Source organism: Pelecanus crispus, chromosome 9 (genome assembly GCF_030463565.1).
Source record: "Pelecanus crispus isolate bPelCri1 chromosome 9, bPelCri1.pri, whole genome shotgun sequence".
Lineage (NCBI taxonomy): Eukaryota > Metazoa > Chordata > Aves > Pelecaniformes > Pelecanidae > Pelecanus > Pelecanus crispus.
The window spans coordinates 15,887,170-15,907,098 of NC_134651.1; the positions used below are offsets into that span (position 1 = coordinate 15,887,170).

At 35.6% G+C, this 19,929-nt stretch overlaps 1 protein-coding gene across 19 annotated transcripts in view; it reads left to right on the forward strand.

Moving 5' to 3' along the window:
- Positions 1 to 19,929, forward strand: part of DLG1 (discs large MAGUK scaffold protein 1) — a 176,122-nt gene that overhangs the window by 142,400 nt on the left and 13,793 nt on the right. For 10 of the 19 annotated variants that reach the window (XM_075716855.1, XM_075716853.1, XM_075716861.1 and 7 more), the window contains 4 exons: positions 3,538 to 3,652; positions 10,639 to 10,815; positions 11,632 to 11,701; positions 17,689 to 17,722. In XM_075716855.1, the coding sequence (XP_075572970.1) occupies positions 3,538 to 3,652; positions 10,639 to 10,815; positions 11,632 to 11,701; positions 17,689 to 17,722 (396 nt within the window). Of the gene's footprint in view, positions 1 to 3,537; positions 3,653 to 10,638; positions 10,816 to 11,631; positions 11,702 to 16,883; positions 16,984 to 17,688; positions 17,723 to 19,929 lie in introns of all 19 variants that reach the window. The other 9 variants (XM_075716850.1, XM_075716852.1, XM_075716851.1 and 6 more) reach the window with 2 other exon arrangements.

The following is a 19,929-nucleotide window of genomic DNA, read 5'->3' on the forward strand; positions in this document are numbered from 1 at the left end:
AATCGGTAATTTAAATATACAGTGAAATTCTGTAAACATTGAAAATACTGGAGGATGGGAGAGTACTTGAAGGCAAGGTATCACTCTGTGCTCGCCTAGTTCTCATCCCTAAATCCTTGCTTGCTTGTCAGTGCAAGACACAAGTGTTAAGCTAAGATTGTGCTTTTGTTTTTATCCAGTACTTCTGCTTTTATGTTATTTTAGCTAAGGGGTTTCTTACAAAGTCATGTGTCTGGTATACCCATTATATGAAGTCTTTCATTAGTGTAAATTTGATGATACTCCTCTGTAATTTGTTTGCCTTTTTTTTTTTTTTATTTCTTTTAATTTAATTAGTAGTAAGGTATTACTGCAGGGATTGATTAAAAACATAGAGGTGTGTAGGTAGTTTTCTGGTGCTTCTGTAATCAAATAAAATTGCATTTTGTATGGATCGCATTTGATACACACGCATCTTGGATACAAGTCTCCAGTCTTGCTACCAGCTGTTGGCTGTTGATGTTCCCGTCTTGTAGAACATATAAGATGGAGCAGCAGCGGTGGCCAGTATTCTGACTGCTATCCTGCAACTACTTTTCTACATTTCATAAACTACCAGATGGCATCAGTGTTCTTCAGTTTAATAAGAGATTGAAGGTGCTAAAGACATTTGATATCCAACTCTTCTTAATCACAGAGGTAGAAATATAACCACTCCTAGACAGATTAGCAGAGCTCACACTTTGCTTTATAATGCCGAAGTTGAACCAAGCCTAATCAGTCAACAGGAGATGGGTGCCGATCCTTTGGGTACCACACTGATACTGCTTTTCTGATGCCATCAAGAGTCCTGCTGTTGTCTTAATTTCTGTCTCCAGCTTCAGTTTCAGTACCACTGTATCTAATACCAAGCTTTCTTTTTAAAAAAAAATCCTGTCTACTTTTCAGCTCCAAACCCAATGATTTTGAGATTTCTACCCATCCTGTTCCTCCCAAAACCTTCCGTAAGAGGAATGTAACTCAAATTTTTAGCTTGCTCTACATCAAAGGAGCTCACCAGATTCCATCTGTATGGAGTGTTTAAGCTTTTCCTAAATATGACTTCTCTTGGCATCCCTTCTTTTTGAACGTAGAGCCTTCTCAGTCCCAGCCATTAGTTTCCTTTTTTTCTTTACTTGTATGGCAGGAGCATCTATGTAGAAATTATTATTCTTCTTACTCCTACAGATGTCCCTGTCACTCATTCGGCACTTACTTTCCAGGAGTCCTGATGAGAAAAATTAAATTACTTGCAGAAAACTGCAAGACCAGCAACCTGAAGATGATATATAGAATAAAGTAGAGTTAGGCAATAGTAAGGAATAGCCTTCCCTGTTAACTCTCTTACATACTACATGCTATGTAGGAGGAATCTGATTCTTCCAACAGATGACACATCATACTTTGTTAACAGAAGTTTGTAGTCTTGTCCAGTAGCTGTCACAAAGAACTGCAGATATTTTCAGTACTGAACAGGCTGTAGCACAAGAAAATGCTTGGATTATCTGTTTTTTTCTGTGCTTGCTTTCCTCTCACAGAGGGGGCATAAAAAAAAAAATCTCTTATGTCAGAAATCTCAGCTACCATTCTTGTAGCTTATTTGAAGTTTAGAGCTTTAGTCTTCCAAAACACCCAAGAAACAGGCGAGAGGCTTAAAAGATCATTTCTCAGGTATAAATGAGTAAAATGAGGTGACTTACCCAAGGCCATGCAGTGCAGCAGTAGCACGGCAGGAGTAGACTATTCTCTCTCTGCATCTGGGTCCTTCCCCTAAAGGGATATTGCTTTCTAAAAAATGTCATTTTCTCACATTCCTCTTAGGTTACCATCCTGTCATCTTAAATTCTTTTGCTATGAGTGATACAATTGGTAGTGGTGGGAATATTTTTGTTTCTCTTGTCAAACAACCTCATCAGTCTGATTTAGTGCTGGTAAATTATTTGATCTGGACTTTATTTGTAAAAAGGCACTTGACGCTGTTTTAAAAAATAAGATACTATCTTAAAAACTACTAGCTTTTAGTTTTAAAGGACAAAAGTCAGGGTTGTTTAAGAGACTGTTCATATTGTCATAATCTCGATAGGGTTAATTATAGTTGCTATTGCTAGAACATCAGATTTATAGTTACCTTGATGAACGAAGTGATTACCAGAAACTGGTTCACAGAATATTCTTCTGTAACTTAATATTTTTTCTTCTTCTCTGGTTAGCCTGTAAGCCTTGGTGCTCACTGTCTGATGAGTATGCGGGGAGAAAGTGCTATGGAATGTAGTATGATAAATCATTCATGGTATTTAAATGACTGTTGAATGACCTTAGTTTAGAGATTTCTTCAAGATTTTTCATTTTAGAGGCCTCTTTGTCAATCTTGCATTTCCTGAGTAAATGTGATGCCTGCAGGGAATGAGGGTGCAGCTAGGAAGAGCAACACATTACCCAGTTCAGCAGCTGCTTGCTGCAAGCACCCTGGCTCTCCCAGTGTTGACTTGTTATAATCTGGCATCACGTGGTCTCCTGGTGAAGGTGGTGGCTGCAGAACGTTTCCTTTAACTAGAAAGGTTTTACAAGTGGGTCTGTTTATCCTGAAGTCCAAAGTATTCAACTGAAGGAAAAACTTACTTGTTTTGAGTTCATATTTTATGCTGACAGCATGTAAGTACCTCGCTTCAGGAAATGTTTGTCCTGAAGAAGCTATTACTATTTTACTGCCTGCCTTTATATCTAAAATCAAATGCATTTAGCTTAGTTTTATTAGTACATGGTGCTGCTTAAAAACACAATCTGTTTTTCCAGGATTAACATTGTACATAGATCTATAGAGAGAGTTTGAATCTCTAATGCCATTTACAAGTGGATCAAGATTCATGCCAGAATTCTGGATTTTTTTTTTTCTTTCCTGACTTCCCATGGGAACATTGTCTTATTGAGAAAATATTTGGCATATTTCTCACCTTGTAGTCCTAAATTCTTTATCTAATTCAAGTCCAGTAATTTTGAGGTATCTGTTTGATATTGTTTTTTCAGACACTTTTCTTTCCTATTTCTTAACATTTAAAATTTAGAATATATAGTTCTTGATTATAAACATGTATTTCAGATGTATGTTCTAAAATTTTCTTTTTGTCATGGGTTAAAACTTAGCTGTATCAGTTTCTTTATTACTATAAAAATGATAATTGTTAGTAGAAATGCTTGTTTTAATTAGGGAAAAAATAGTTACTGTGAACTACATATTAAAAACATGAAATTTTAAAGTATAATAGATATTTGCTTCTGTGTATTTGCTTTACCTAATCACAATTATTTCAAATTTTATTTCAGTTAATATTCATAAATGTAAAACTTCACATAGCTTTTAATTACAAAACAGTGCTTAATAAAAATGTTGGGTTTTGACAGTTTTTTTTTCTTGTATTAAAAAGCTGAAACAAATGCTTATTCTCTGACATTTGCAGCATTTTTGTAATTTAAATGCTGAAGTTCAGAGGAAATTAATTGCAGTGCTTCCCTTTCTTACAGAGTACAGTCGTTTTGAAGCTAAAATACATGATTTACGGGAACAGATGATGAACAGTAGCATTAGTTCAGGATCAGGATCTTTGCGAACCAGCCAGAAGAGATCCCTATATGTCAGGTAATCATCTTTTTCATGGTCTTGCTGGTGTGTTTTGCTGCTTTTCTGTAGACTTAGTATTTCTGTATTTGCATTTTTATACAATTATTTACTCATTTTTGAACTTAACAAATTGATATTTATATGCAAATATTGCAATATATGCAAAATATATTAAAAATAAAGCTTAATTTAGATCAATTAATGTAATATAGCTGAAAAAGATGTACTAGACCTGAGAACCCTGTATGAACTTTGAAGAGTGGTGCTATTACTTGCTTTTTGTCCTGCCTCTCAGAGAGATGATAATCCTTCAGCAAAAACATATTTATTCTTTAGGTCGGCATATGTGACATCTTAACAACTTGCTTAATTGAGTTTGTGTTTCTTGTGACAGTAGTCTTCATATTCTCCCTTGTTCAGTTCTTGAGTTCAAATTTACTTTCTCCCTTTACTTAAGCTTTGACAGATCTCCATCTTATTACCTTCAATGTACTTTAGTTATATTCGCAGCTTGCATTAAGAAATCTTACTTCTATATCCAATAGCATTTTGTTATAGAATATTTTCCATGGTAACCAAGCGAGCAAATGCATCAAAGGAAATTAACTGAATATTCTTGATTAATTTATTCATATACAATTAAAGGAGGCTAAAAGGAAGTGGAAATATAAAAGAGCATGAAGCAGTTAAGAAAATAGGTGGTTTCACGGGGAAATTGTGGCAAGGTGCAGCTCATTAATGTGCCGGCTAACTCTTACATAAGTTATCATATACTGATAAAGCAGAACATTTCAAATATGGAATGAGGGTAAAAGGATTTAATTTTTTAAAATAAATTGATTTTTGAGTTCCCCAAACCAGCTTTCTGGATTGAATGAGGGCCAGCAGTAGCCTCTTGGCAGGGGCCAGAACATTTCAGTAGAGCAGGTAAGACTTGAGTAGTACTGGTGCTTGAGTTAAACTTGTTTTAAAATGTTGTAGGACCTCACTGGCTTACCTGCTAAAATCCCACGCTCGGGTGCTATTGACTTTTCCCATCCAAAGCAGATACTGTTTTGTTCATGATGTTGTATCTATTAAGCTATGGGAAAGGAAGCAAGTCTTACACAAGGCAGTTACCTGAGTAATTGCATCTATGCTCAGAAAAGTCTTAGTCCTTTGCAGCCTATTTCTGAGGGCTTTGAAACAAATGTGGCAAATTACTCATACAGGGCTTCTGTTTAGATTGACTCTGACATGTAGCCCATATGTTTTGACCTGTTATTTTAGTAGCTTTATCTGGATTCTGTTTTTGCAGAGCTCATCTTGTCCTTTTTTCTTTTTTTTTTTTTTTTTTGTACTTTTTCTGCCTTAAATATTTTTGGGGTCAAAATTTAAATCTCTGAGGATAAATGCCTTAAATGCTAAGGATAAGTGCTTGATATCAGTTATCCATGTCTTAGAATTTCCACGGTTAGTTGTACATTATGGATATTGTGGTGAGGTCTTCTTCCTTTCCATAATCCCAAGATTTATCACTTTAGCCCTCATCATATAACTAAGCCTAAACAATTCTAAATGCTTTTATTTTGCTTGGTTAGCTATAGCCTGATTACGTTCTAAACGGCTTATGCTAATGTTCACACATTGGTCTGGTATTTTAAGCCACTGACAAGCATTTTGTGTTTATGTAGCTTTTATTTCACCAATGGAAGTTGTTATCTGTAAATGGTTGAGGCTGAGCTTTTGACTTTACCAGCTGCTGCAGAAAATGCAGCCTTCTCCAGGCTGTTGGCAGAAGCCTCGTGGAGACTGGTGATTCCCTTTACCTTTCTTAAAAACCTTTCTTGGACCCAGCTTTGTTATAAGTCAGAACAAAAATCTAAAATGCAAAAGTTGCTCAGGCAAAGTACTTCTCCACCCACATCTCTTAACAGGGAGCTGCTAGGGCTTTTGAGATCTGCTCTTGTCATCACACCAAAAGATGCCAAAGACTGGTAGGCAACTTGGTGAACACAGGGTGGATTCACACATCTGTTCTGTCTGGTTTCTGATGTAATTTTGACCTCACTGAAGTAAGTTTTATGAATCTTTTCACATATTTCTAGATACTGACAGAACATGTTATAAGTCACTCTGGTATGATCATTCTGTACTTTTAATTGTACCAATTCAAAGCCAATTTTAGTAACTGAAGCTGTCATTTTCTGTAGTATTTGGTTTTGGATATGCCTTAAAGGATTCCAGTTATATAATGTAATGCTGAATTGAATGGTAAATCCAAGAGTAAAATGTTCATAGGCATTCAACCACACCTGTAGAAAAGCTATCAAATAAGAACACTCTAAAAATAATAATCTCTGGTTATTTCTCAAAATCATGGTAGCAAAACAGCATATAAAATCAGATACATCATTGTGTCCCTGTAACTGAAACTTACTATCTTTATGAATAGTCTGCCTGTAAACGGCATTTTGGGGGTGTTATTTAGTATTAAGGAAAAGACAATTGTGTTTGCCCGAAAATACAATTCAAAGTAAAACGGCAGAATTTTCTTCTTAATTGTATATATATCAATATATGATGAATAGCAATATAACAAACAGTCCTTGGAGGGCAATACAAATACAGCAATTCAGCATCAGCTAACTCTTCATTTGCACATCTAATTTTCTCCCTCCCCCCCCCAGCCCTGACTGATTAAGATGTACTGATTTAATGGCCTTCTCTTATTTTTGCTTTATATTTCTTTTCATCTGAAATACATTTATATGCACTCCTCCTTCATCTGCAGATTCAAAAAGCACATGTGAAAAGTGACATATTTTCATGGTATCAAGTTTCTATGATAATATGTTGACAGGGAGTAAATTTGTTCTATATTTTATCTCATCTTGTATGCCAAATCTCAGCCTGTGCAATGTGTAGAATTAAAAATTGAAAATTACTTTTACCTCTCTGCATTTTTTTTTTGGACCAGAGTGATGCATTTCAAATTCATACAATGGTGCTGATTCCTGCTTGGATTAGAGTAGAAAATGTTTACATCTCCAAGTGGAAAAACTTTACAGTTTTGAAATCATTAGGGAATTTTAACGAAATCCGTTGAAAAATAGGATCTGGCATTAGCATCAGGCCTGAAAAGTTTACTTGCCTGCAGGAGGAGCTTAATTTGGCATCCCTATGTTATTCTGATAGTTCAAACATCTAGTTTCAAACAGATTTCCCAAAAACTCAGGGAGAAAAAGAGAACCTCCTTATAAGCTGACCTTCATTCATTCTGAAGTGGTAAGATTAATTCACGTTTCATGAAATAAAGCATGGAAATGCTTTTGCTGCAGGAATGCGATTGCTTTGTTCAGCAAGAATACCCTAAAGGAAGAAATGCTTCAGTAAAACTTGGTCAACAGCCTATGATATTGAAAGTAATGAGTGTTGCCAGGTAAAAAGACATTCTGGAAAATTTGGCACTGTTAACACAGCCATTAAATTTTTGGCTTTAAAGAATAAGCACTCATGAAACGTGCAACTTCAGTTTCTTCAGACTTGTAAGTGAAGGAACCAAGTTACCTTTTTTTAGTGCTGTTTAGTTGCTGAGTAGCACAAGGTGAGATGGACAAATTCCACAACAAAAAGGGAGGACTTGGTGCTTTTCCTGTAAAATAATTTTTATGACTCATTTAAATTTAAATAGAACTTTAGAGTAAGTATCATGGGACTGCATTCAAAGCAATAGTTGATCAGGAATACCAAATTTCTTTTTAAGTTAGTGTTTATAGTTTACTCTAAATAAATATATATATGGCATTCTTAATCTGTATTAAAAGTCTCAATACAGGGAGTTAATAAAAGAGGGTTTTTTTTATATTCCAGTCTGTAGATAAATAGGTCATCTTGGCTGTGAAATGAGTTCTTGTTTGATGACTTGCCAGGCATACAGGAAAAGCCATGTTAATCAGTTGGAATTGAAGGAGATTTTTGTTAATTCTGTTTGCTTTTTGGCTCACTAATTTGATCATTACCCGTTTCTGGTGTTCCTCTAAATTTTTAGCTGCATAGTTTTGTCACTACTGTGTGACACCCTAATTCATCTTATTATAAAACTGTCTGTCAGCTTTTTTTCCCCCAGTAGAATTATTTTTCTTGAAGTGACCTCACCAGAGGTCAGAGAGTATTTGATGAAACTGCCTTTCATTGTGCAAAAACTATTCAGTGTAACCATTTATCTAATCTGAAGAGCACATGTTGATAATGTATGTTTTTATCCATTTGTGCTTCCATTTTACTCTTATGTATTTTTTTCTCATGCAGTCAACACATATTAATGCTGTTAGGCCTAGCTCACTGCTCATATAAGTTTATATTCAAACTAAGACTTCAAAGTTAAAAGTAGTGCTGGTAGAAATCATTTCTTGAATGCTAACAAGAATTCTCAGGAAATAAACTCTACAACTCTGAACCTGAAAGGAGGTTGTACTGAGGTGGGTGTTGGTCTCTTCTCCCAAGTAGCTAGCGATAGGACGAGAGGAAATGGGCTTAAGCTGCGCCAGGGGAGGTTTAGGTTGGAAATTAGGAGAAATTTCTTTACGGAAAGGGTGGTCAAGAATTGGAACAGGCTGCCCAGAGAGGTGGTGGAGTCACCATCCCTGGAAGTGTTCAAAAAACGGGTAGATGTGGCACTTTGGGACATGGTTTAGTCTAGTCTACCCTTGATTGGCTTAGAGTAGACTTGGTAGTGTGGGTTAATGGTTGGACTGGATGATCTTAAAGGTCTTTTCCAACCTAAGCGATTCTATGATTCTATGATTTAATTAATTCAGTGAAAATGTAAACAACTTGAATCTGCATTAAAAGTACATAATGGGTTATGTGCAGTTTATTTTGAGATATGGAACGATATTTGTCCATAGTGCTTCTTGAACAAACATATGCAGAATAAATCTGGAGGAATAACTACTAGGTGTATAATTTTCTTACCTGCAGTATTTGGACTATATCAAAGAAAATTAAAATTCTGATTTTCTTTTTTTTTTAAAGACTCTAGATATCTCAACTAATACAAATGTTTATCATGTTGTTTGCAGAAGCAAAATTGAACAAACATTTGTATTTGCTCTGAACAGAAATAAAAGTACAAGTTTTACACACAAAGCAATGTTACGGAATTAAACTGAAAGATATTATAATGGAGGTTGCACTACTGAAGGAAGGTGGTGTTTCAACCAAGTGCTTTCAAAATTGAAAGCCTAAATTTTATTATAAATTTTACAAATTAAAAGTATGTATTTAAATATAGGGCTTTGTGTATCATGAGAGTAAATATTTTGAAGCTATTTTAAAATGTCTGTCTTTTTATAGGCTTTTTAGAAAATATTTATTAAAACCTTTATCATGTTATGAAAAGGTTTTGAGACTTTTTATGGCCCCAAAAAGGCATGGAGTCTCAAACAACTCTGATTTTTCAGTATACCTTATGCTAAAGGCAAATTGATCTGACAGAAAATGTTGAATTTTTTCCCTGTAAGCGATTTGACAGTGGTTATGAGCAAATACAGTTCAAATCCAAAGAAATACACTCTGTGCTTTAGAAAGGCGAAATTCACAAAGCTAGAATACATTTTGGAGCAAACAGTTATGACTTACATGTTCTTACATGGGTTAAAAAAATTGAGACATTAAAGATCTAGCAGAAAAAGGTGCATAAGACTAGTGTTCGGGAAGAAGAAACTTAACTGAATTTGGACAAGGAAAAGGACGCCATCTTAAATCATCACATTGTAATCTGTTGTTGGTACTTTCCCAAGGCTGAGATGGATTTGGTATCAAGTCTCAACATTAAGATAGGGTATCATTTAGGAAGTGCATCACTGACAAGCTCGTGAGCTTGCAGATGAAATAAAGTTGAGGATTTTTTGGCCTGTGTCATACAGGCACTTCTCGCTTTACATAGGCGAGGTTCCTACACCTCTTTCAAATGTGAAATAAGAGTCCTTTATAAGGCATAATCTTAGGAGCATCTCTTACAGTTTGGCAAGAGGCTCCTGTCATTCATTTCCATATCTTCACTAAACCCTTGATTGTGCCGGGAGAAACATACTGCAAGTCTCTTCAGTTCCTCAGGGAACTGATCCAGACATAAAATGATCCAACAGGGAAAAAAGAAATTAATTTTAACCCAGAGCAGTTCCACAGTATGGTGCACCATGTGTCTTTCCAGACAATTGTGCCTTCATAAGTAAGAAAGGGGAAGGAATCAGTACAAAGCAGGCATGAGTAACAGTGGACTTGCATAAACCAACCTTGCTGGCAAGGGGAATGTTAATAAAACTGCAGCCACACAGCTGGTGTTCAGGTATTGCTAGTGTCTGTTATTTGAAAACAGGCTTACCTTAGAAAAAAGGATGAGATTCTCTTGAAATGGTTGGGAATTTTCTGAAAGAATGCACATAAAGTCCTTGCCTTCGGGTGCTGCCGTAGCGAAGTTGTGTTCTAATAATATTTCTAAGTATTTCTAAGCTTTTTTTTTTTCCCTGCTACCCTGTGAGCACGATGTCAACTTTTACTTTGAAGACGGTAATTTTTATCTAATGAAATAATTCCCATTTGTAACTTGATATAAAACAGCGTACGTAACAGAACTTTTGACAGTGCTGTATGCTTCGAATACTTGCCTTTTTTTCCCTAGGTTGATATGTAACTTGCTCTGTGCAAAGTACTTGCTGAATTGCAGGAGGCATCTTCTGTGAACGTTTTGCAAAGTACTAGAGTTCTGCTCTGGACAAAGTTTGTTCTTACTCATTAAAACTTCTAAGCGTGTGTGTGTGAATACTGTAGTATATATTCTCAATGTGTGTGTATATATGTGAGAGAGAGAGAATGCTACATTCAGCATTCTTGTTTTAAGCAGCTGTCAGAATGATGCAGTCATTTGTGAACAACACAGGCAGCTTCATATTTTGTGCTTTTTATACTCCCCTGGTTTTTTTACTTGCTTTTCCTATGTTTGTTTTTCATTTTCAATGTAGAGCTCTTTTTGATTATGACAAGACTAAAGATAGCGGCCTTCCAAGTCAAGGATTGAACTTCAAATTTGGTGATATTCTCCATGTCATTAATGCTTCTGATGATGAATGGTGGCAAGCACGGCAGGTAACTCCAGATGGAGAAAGTGATGAAATTGGAGTTATCCCAAGCAAACGCAGGTATGTCATGATATTTTATTGACTTTGAGGTGTCTGCTATTAAGTGTCTGATATGATTAACACATATATTGCACATGCTTTGCTTTTTGTTGTTAATTCTGTACCACATCAGCCACTTGTTCTTTTTTTGGTGGGGTTTTTTTGGGTTTTTTTTGGTTTTTTTTTAATAATATGTAGTGGGATTCTGACTAACTCAGTGAGAAGTTTTTTAAAATCTGATTTAGCCTTAGGACTTGCGTGCTGAAGTTGATAAAGGTGGTCCAAGTCCATTTCTTTGTTCTCACTGTAAGCAAGTTAGGGTTTAATAACATTACACCATTTACATGTGAGAAGGTGCAAAGTAAATTTTGTTTGAATCGTGACACTATCATGAATTCTTTGTACCCAAAACCTGGGAAACTGGAAAGTCTTCCTTTGGCTAGAGTAAACAGAGACAAGGTGTTTTCTGGCATATCAGAGACCCAAATAAGAGATTAGGTGCTCTGAATCTTAATATCTGCTGTTGACTGGTCATTGAGGCCGATCGCTTACTGTGACACGCTTTTTCTTTTTGCCCTCCCCATTTGTGGAACCTGTCTAATCACAAAATACTCCAACATCCTCACAGCTCATCATTTGAGAAATAATACCCTGTTTTTCCAGTACAGTCTGCCACTAGTAGGCTGCCATTTTCTGAAGGTGTCATCACCAACAAAAATCTGTACTACAAAAGGTACACCTATAGGCTCACATTGTAACAAGTAGTAACTTGAAGTTCTGGAATTTTGCTGATTTAACTTTTTTTTGTGCATGTTTTTGTGCATGTTTTTGTGCTAGAGTTGAGAAAAAAGAACGAGCCCGTTTAAAGACGGTGAAATTCAATTCCAAAACAAGAGGAGATAAAGGGGTGAGTTAATGAAGTACTAATTACACCTGGCACTGTGAATGGTAATGTTTTTCAGTGGTTTATGTATGCAGACTCAGTTTCAGTTTTTAGTGAAAAGATTAAATTCTGTCAAATAGAAATAATTCTGAGCACTAGAGCTAACTTTAGTAGTAAACCATTGCCAAAACACTGCAAATTGTTTGAAGAATTAGCTTAGAAATACATTATATTATCAATACTGTAATGTAATAGGAATTGTAAATACTAATCATGTATTGAATAGTGTCATTTCTAATGGCTCTGCAAGTGCTGTTTATAAAGCAGTTTAGTCCTTTAGTGTGGATTGTACTCCTGGACTCCCTTTTTTGGTGGAGGAGCTTACTGCCAATTTTCAGAAAAAGTAATATGTGCCTTTCTTTAAAGTTTTTTAATGCATATAGAAAACAAGGAAGTAGAGCTCAACAGGGTCCCTATGATAAAATGAGGTTTTATGACATACACAGTTAGGCAGACAGCATAAAGTAACTTCTTTGTTACAATTATGGATGCAGAAGCTTTGAAGAATTTCATGCAAGGGCACAGGCCAACAAAAACTCAAGGCTAGCGCCATTGCTGACCAGAATCAGTCTGCCTCTCACAGATGTTTTTTCTCACTGCCACTCTCTATTGGTGCAAATACTGATGTGGCTGTGCTCAAATCATGTAAAATAACCAATGCAGATGAAAAATAACCCAATCCAAAAGAAATCCTGGTTTTAATTCTAGTCAGTCCTTTGGTGCGGTTCACTGCACAATATGCAATCCCTGTCCCAGTACACGTGATGGGATGAGTGGTTAGAAAGCAGGGTAGCTACTTAAGCAGTAATAGGAATGTTTGTAGCTGAACTTACAGGAATTTCATAATGGTAAAGCAGCCAAATTTTTATTTATTTATTTATTTTTATTTTGAGGGTGAGGCTTTTTTCCAATATTTTGGTCATTTTAAAATTTGAGAAACAATTTCACAGCCTTACAGTTTCTACCAATAGTATATAACTAGTAATTTCAAGACTTAGGCATATGTGTTTTAGATGTAAAGAGCCTTCTAAAGTAATAATATATTACAATTTTTTAAAATCTGAAACATGCTTTAAGCTCCTGAGGAAGCTATTTCTTAAATAGTGATTTTTTTTTTTTTTTTTTTTTTTTTTTAAATAGCACTAATGCTGTAACATTAATCAGTCATTATTGTAGATCCCAAAGATTCCTTTTGGTCAATTATTTCAGTTACAATGTTTTCGTAACTTCAAAAATCACATATATAAAGTATTAAAGCTTCAATACTTTTATCCTGATAGTGTAGGACTTTATACTTTAAAGACTTCAAATCCATACGTACATCCCTCTGCTACATGGCCAAGGTTTCAGTTTAGTTTATTAATGAAGAAAGTGTCATGGTTGTTTCTATAAGTATTTGTTTAAAAGGAAATCAATATCTCTAGTTATTTGCTGATGAACAATTACAGTACTGCCTTGAGGATTCACTGTATTATTTGCAGGTTTTTTTCTGTTTTGGTGCATTCATATTTTGGTATTGGAATAAAATGTTATCAACTGATGTGGTAATTTTTAACCGGATCGGTTTTTATAATTTGAGTTCACTTTTTAGAAGTCACATAAAATGGCTTAAATACTTTAGATTATTTTAATTATGTTATTTTTCAAATGTTACCATGTTCTTTGAAAGATAATTGCATGGTTTTTGAGTTTGTCTACCAATAAACTGCAAACAGTAACTTAATTAATGACGTATTTGAAGTAGCATTTTGACAATAGCAGAGTTAGTGCACAGTCGCTGTGTACTAGCATAGCACCAAAGATATGCATGGAATACTGAGTGGAAAAGCAACTACGCTTGCCATTGATATAGAACTGCAGTTCTTTTTCTTTAGTAATATTTCATTTTGCAAATACGCTTACACTGTTCACAATCTTTTGCTTCAGCTGTAAATGTTTTAACATTACAATTTCTTCTTAAAGTACTCTCCCTGTATTTGTCATGGTGATATTTTTCCCAGTACATTGTCTGCACCATACATGTCCTCATGGACTGTGTGCCTTCCTGTGTCTGTATATGACAATACTCCATGGACAGGATGAGGTACCAACTTTGTACAATTCTTCAACATTTCTACATTAAAACCTTAAAGAATAACCCTAGTAATGGCAAACATTAAAATCCATGTTCCTTTCGTTTTAAGGAAAGTTACAAAATCTGGAGCAGAAATGGTTAAATTTTTTTCTTGTTTGTTCCTTTCATACACACATTCATCTCACTTTCCGTGCTGCTTCTGTTTTAATATATTCTTGCTTATGATGCCTGTTCATGATTTGCAGTGGGCTTATGAAAAATTTAATACAATTACTATGCATTTTCAACTAATAAGCAATTCTCTCTAGCTTTTTATAATCATGGTATCTTTTAAAAATAATCTTTTGGCTAATCTTTTATGCAAAATCAGTATAATATTACTTTTATTTTCTCTTTTTTTTTGGCAATGGAACTGACTCTGACCATTATACATGCAGTATATAAAATTTAATATTAGTTCAGTAAGATTTACTGTACAGAAAGTTAAAATAATTATTATGAAATATTTGCAAAACTAAAATGAAGAAGCCGATTATATTTTATGAAGTACAATAAATCAGCTGCTCCTTTTATTTTAACTACACAAATGGCAGAGTCTCACCACCTCAGTTAAATTGCACCATTTTAGCTTTGTTACATTTGTTTCCCCTATTCTTTTGCCCAAACTGAGGGACTTGTCGGAATGGAACAGTTATATAGATGTGAGACTTCCACTTTTTGAAATTCGTGTTAAGTGTTTTTCAGTATACTCAGCAAGGATCTATTCCTCTGGGCATATTTCTTTGCTGCCCTTGTTCTGTAGATTACATTAATCTTTCCGGTTATGAGAAATCAATTGCAATGACTTGTTGACTTCAGATAAAGAAGGTCAGGAGGACCATAACCTAAAACCTTGCCCATGCCAGCTATGGTTCCTGCAAGCATATGGTTGGCTCAAAACTTTTGTCCATATGTCAGGTTGATAATTTACCAATTCTTGCAATGGAATGACAGTTTTAGTCAAACACAGATGCCAGCCAATTAAAGGTTTTACGGATTTCCTACTTAACACGGTATTGCTATTTCCAGAGCTCACTGTCACTGATTGTGCTCCCATGGTACCATGTGCCTCTTTAACACCTGGTAATTTTACGTAAACTTTTTTTTAAACAATGATAATGAAAATATCACTGGATGTTTTGGTATCTGATACTGCCAAGCAAGTTTGTATTAAAACAGATGGCCAGAAGGATTGCTAATACTGTAGCAGGATGCAGCTTGTGTGTTGCACTACAGACATTCTCTTCAGGAAGGCCAAATGCTAGTTTTGTAATAGTACCAAAGAAGGCGGCCCACTGTTTGAAAAAATTTTGTCCTGTTTGACCCCCAGTTGTTACTAGATTTCATTCCATACTTAATGCTGCTAGAAAAGGTAATATATCTTTATGCATCTCTGTCGCATGTCACAGAGGAAGATGAGCTCTCACTGGCTGAAGACAGACAATTACTTGAAAGTTCATGTGCTCCAACTTTAGAAATAGCTGTTAATAGAGCCTTTAATGTATGAATTGAAAATTTTTTTATTTTTTTTTAAAGTTGCTTTTAATAAAAGCTTCTGTGGAAGTTTTACTACTTCTGCTGCACATGTGCTCTGCTTGGCTTAGAAATAAACAGTTGCCCACCAGCATAGGGTCTCAAAACCAAGTTAGGCGTTTTTTTACTTTTGCCATCCTTCCCGTAATAGAGTTTCTGCAAACCAAATGACAAAAACATGGCCAACTTCATGTCTTGCCAAAACTGGGCTAATGATTCACTGTGCCTGAAGATAAAAAGAAATTTCAGCTGGCTTCAAGTTAGCTGTATTAGTTCTAGTTCTGGGCATAAAAGCAACAAAAATGTTACTGATTTATTTATATGTTGAGTTTCTTTATTGACTTAGAACAGTAAATTAAAGGTCCTGTAGTCACATGTCTTCAGCAGGAGATGTGGCAGGTATTAGTAAATTCTGTGTTAATTACACCTGTAGACATATTTATATATGAATGAAAATACATTGATGCTCTCCGTTACTTAGACAAGGAGCACGATAATAGTTTATATTCAAATGGGTGGATGTGTATATGTCTATGTAGTTAACTCTAGAAATTTTCTTAGTAACTGAGATGCAGAAATTCTTCAGCAACACAAGCAGTTAATGTCAAAAGTTGCTGAACATGATCCTTGAACGTGCAGGGTTTTTCACGTTGTAATTCTTCTATAAATGCACCCTTGAAAAAATAATTGCCACAGCAAACAAATGAAATGAGTTCATATCTTTTGAAAATTAATCTTGGTATTGGGATGCAGACTTATGTAGAGCAAAGTAATTTCTTTCGGTGAACATGCAACAAAATGCAATTGTGAAAGATTGAAACAAATACAGTTTGGGGTTTTGGTTTTTTTTTCTTTTTGTTATTGTTTGGATATTTTAGCTAGACACATTTCTCTCTTCCTTTTTCCTATTTCACTGTTACTTAGTTTTATCATAAGAGCATTCAGTACAGTGCTAGGTTTTAACTTCCATTTTTCTTTACTGTACGATAAGTTATTTAGCAGTTGTCACCAAAGTATTTACAGTTTTGCCTTTGCAAATGGGTAACACTGGCAAATACTTCTGTGTGCTGTTACGATGTCAGCTGTTTGCAAAAGCATGTCTAAAGCCTCTGATTTTTTTAAAATACTGTAACCCCTATATTAGACAATATCAGTGATTTAATTGACTTGAGTTCATTATGGTTTGGCCATCTTATAGCAGCCTGGTTTTTCCCATCTTTTTGTACGCTCAGCAGGCCTACATTTGTGAAATACAGGCCAGGCCATGTAGGATGAAGCAGCCTGCCAGTTCTCTCAGTACTAAGCATGTGAAATACAGAGGGTGTGAGCAAAGCCATGATCCCGATCTCTATTTTTAATGAGCTGAGAAGATAATGTTAAACTGAAATATGCACTGCATAATGTGGTTACAGGAGTCAGCTTCCACAAAGCTGCTGGTCTGGGCCTTTGTTCACACAGACATTAGACATCCTTTGTTTTGCCCCTCCTTCTCTTCTTCAGCAGTCATTCAATGACAAGCGTAAAAAGAACCTCTTTTCCCGAAAATTTCCCTTCTACAAGAACAAGGACCAGAGTGAGCAGGAAACCAGTGATATTGACCGTAAGTATGTGGCATTCGATGGAGAGCGAAGCACACGTAGAAGGGCCTGCTAGATTGCAGTAGGGTGTTACCGTGGAGACAGTTTCATGAGCTGCAACAGGCTAACAAGCTTGAGGTGCCAATGACAAACCGATCTACAAAAACAATAAAACCGTTTGTTTGCTGTTAAAGTAAAATTTAACCCAAGAGTATCCGAGTTTGGAATAAACTGGGTAACGCTCTTGAGTAACAGTGTGTGCGTAACTGGAGAAGATACAGCCTTCCACCGCTGTCAGTGATGGTTCCTCATTTCTGCCTTGGAGGAGAGCACACAGCAACGAAGATAGTATAACAGCTTACCAGCTTCTCGAATGAGTCCTTTTAGACTGGCTACTTCAAAGTCATTCCATTCTAATTTGGTTTTCCTAATGAAGAGAGGTTACTTTGATTTTCATTGTTGTTGCCAGCACAAAAAAAAAGCGTCTTCTCAAAAAGCAGTTGCATAAGTTTGTCAGCTGAGACCAGGTCCACTACAAACTGCGTTCTCTGCTGTTTGCATCGCTGATTACACTTTATGTGCCAGTCAGGTCAAATCTTACAGACTTACCTTCCCCTGTGATGTTCTGGGAACTGTCTCCTGTCGTAGCGCCAATTTTATATATTACTGACAATTATTTTCTCTGTGATTGTCTTTTTATTGCTTGCCCTCTGGGGACTACTCTGCAGGAGGTCCCTGACGACATGGGATCAAAAGGCCTGAGTAAGTGATCAAAATACTCCCAAGTTATTTTAACCTCCATCTGAAAAATTACTACTATTTTTTTTTTAACAGATCTCTTTGAGACTGGTGCTCTACTGGCATAAGGAGGTTGACTCTAAAAATGTTTCATAAGCTTTTTCTAGTTTGTAATGTTACGGGGGTTTTCGCTTTCAGGAACGTGATACTTTAAGTTCATGTGACTATCACATTAGATTTTTGTGTTGTTCAGAAGCTTACCAGTGCTTACTTGTTTGTCCTTAATAGTACTGTGGTTTTAAATATGGTGATTTTTTTTTTGTCGCTTTTATCTTGTCTTTGTGTTTTCATTTATTTAAAAATAACCTATGGCTTTTTACAGTACAACCATTGCCGTAACACTTTAACTAGTTACAGCTTTCAATCCTCTCTCTAGGTGACTGATGTTTACAGCTACTTAAAACAAACAAAAAAACTTTGCTTAACAAATGCCATGAGAGTTTTTCTGTCTGACTTACTTGAACTCTTGTGATGCTTTTAGACCAGGTAGAGGGGTAGCTAATAGAGGAGACACATAAGCATTAGTTGTGTTTCCTGCAGAAATGTTAGCTTCTTGAATACAGTAAGATTCAAAAGTTGCTGAGTACTCTAACAGATCTGTTTGTGTACACAGACCCCACCACTGCACTAAAATGACAAATAAAAAAAAAGTCAAGACCTTGCTTCCATCACAGATTAAACACATACCTTGTTATGTGTTCATGGAATAGTAAAATTAGTCATTAAAGATGAGTGACTAAAGATCATTAAAGATAACATTTCTTCCCAGCATGTAAGTGTTATGCACAGGGTTCCTGAAATTACATGTAGGAAGCGGTATACTTCTATACTTGGCCTCAGTCATGAAATAAATATTCTAGTAGCTGTAACAATAATATTCCGTTTCTGAAATGGCTAGTTTCAAGGTAATTCTTGGTCTAGAGCAGACGACCTTAGCAACCTTTATGGCCTTATGGTTTAGAGCAGAAGATCATTAGCAGCCTTCATGGCCCTATGATCATGCCTAGTTTAAACTATGTAATATGGTCCAGAAATGTCACTAGGTGATTCTGTTGTAAAAACAAATGACTTCTAGCCTGTCTCTCAGCACAGTCAGACTTCTTGAAATTGCCTCACAACGCATAATGCAAGCTGTGTTACTTGGGCTCTGCAAGACTGCTGTTCTTGCTGGCATTTCAGGCTTTCTATCTTCACCAATTGTGCCCATTATCAGACTATCATAACACTTGTATTCTCAGTTGACAATGTCTGTCTTTCATGTTCTACCACGAGGCTTTTAACATTACTATTTGCCTCTTCCATGCCAATGTGGACATTCTTTTTCTGAGACAAGAAAATGAAATGGAAGTAGATACAAATTGCTGGTACTCGCAAACATTTGGAAATATTGGTCTGTTTTTCCTGCACAGAAATAAAGTGAGGGAGCTCAGTCTAGCCAGAGATTTGTGGTTTTAAGATACTGGCTCACTTAATCCAAAAACATTTTAAAAGGTTAATTAGTTTACATATGATGACTGTAACTTATTTTAATGTTTATTAATCACTAGAAGCATACTTGCTTCATAACTACATTTTTACCTCTAGAGTCCCCTTGCTTCCTTCTCTTCAATCTCATAGGGGAGGAACCGCACTGAATTTAATGTATTATAAAGGCTCCTCATGACAACAATATGTGTTATCATATGCACACAGTTAGGTACATAATTTCAAATTTAATTTTGCTTAATTTGTATAGGTCAAACACAAGCTCCTTTATGCAGTCTTAACCTGTGAATGTTAGTGTTTTTCATTACAAATCAGCACACTTATTGGGTGGCATAAAAATGGATTCTTCACAATAAAGTTCAGCAATATCAAAGTTCATATTTGTTCACCAGATCTGTAGAATTTTCAGGCAACAGAATAGATTGATACCTGAAATTCTTTAATTGCATTGATTTTTATCAGAAACATATTTAACACAGTTACGTAGCTTAAAAAAGTAAATTATAAACACCTTGTAGCTACTGAAGTATTTTGATTACTATGCAGAAGGCATGAAATTGATAGAGATAGTCCAGAATAAAAGTCGGGAGCTTTTGAAAACTAAAGCATTACCTGGGGGGGGGGAATCTTAATTCTGCATTGCACTTCAGGTAAAGTATTTAATGTACCATAGGAGAGTGTCTATT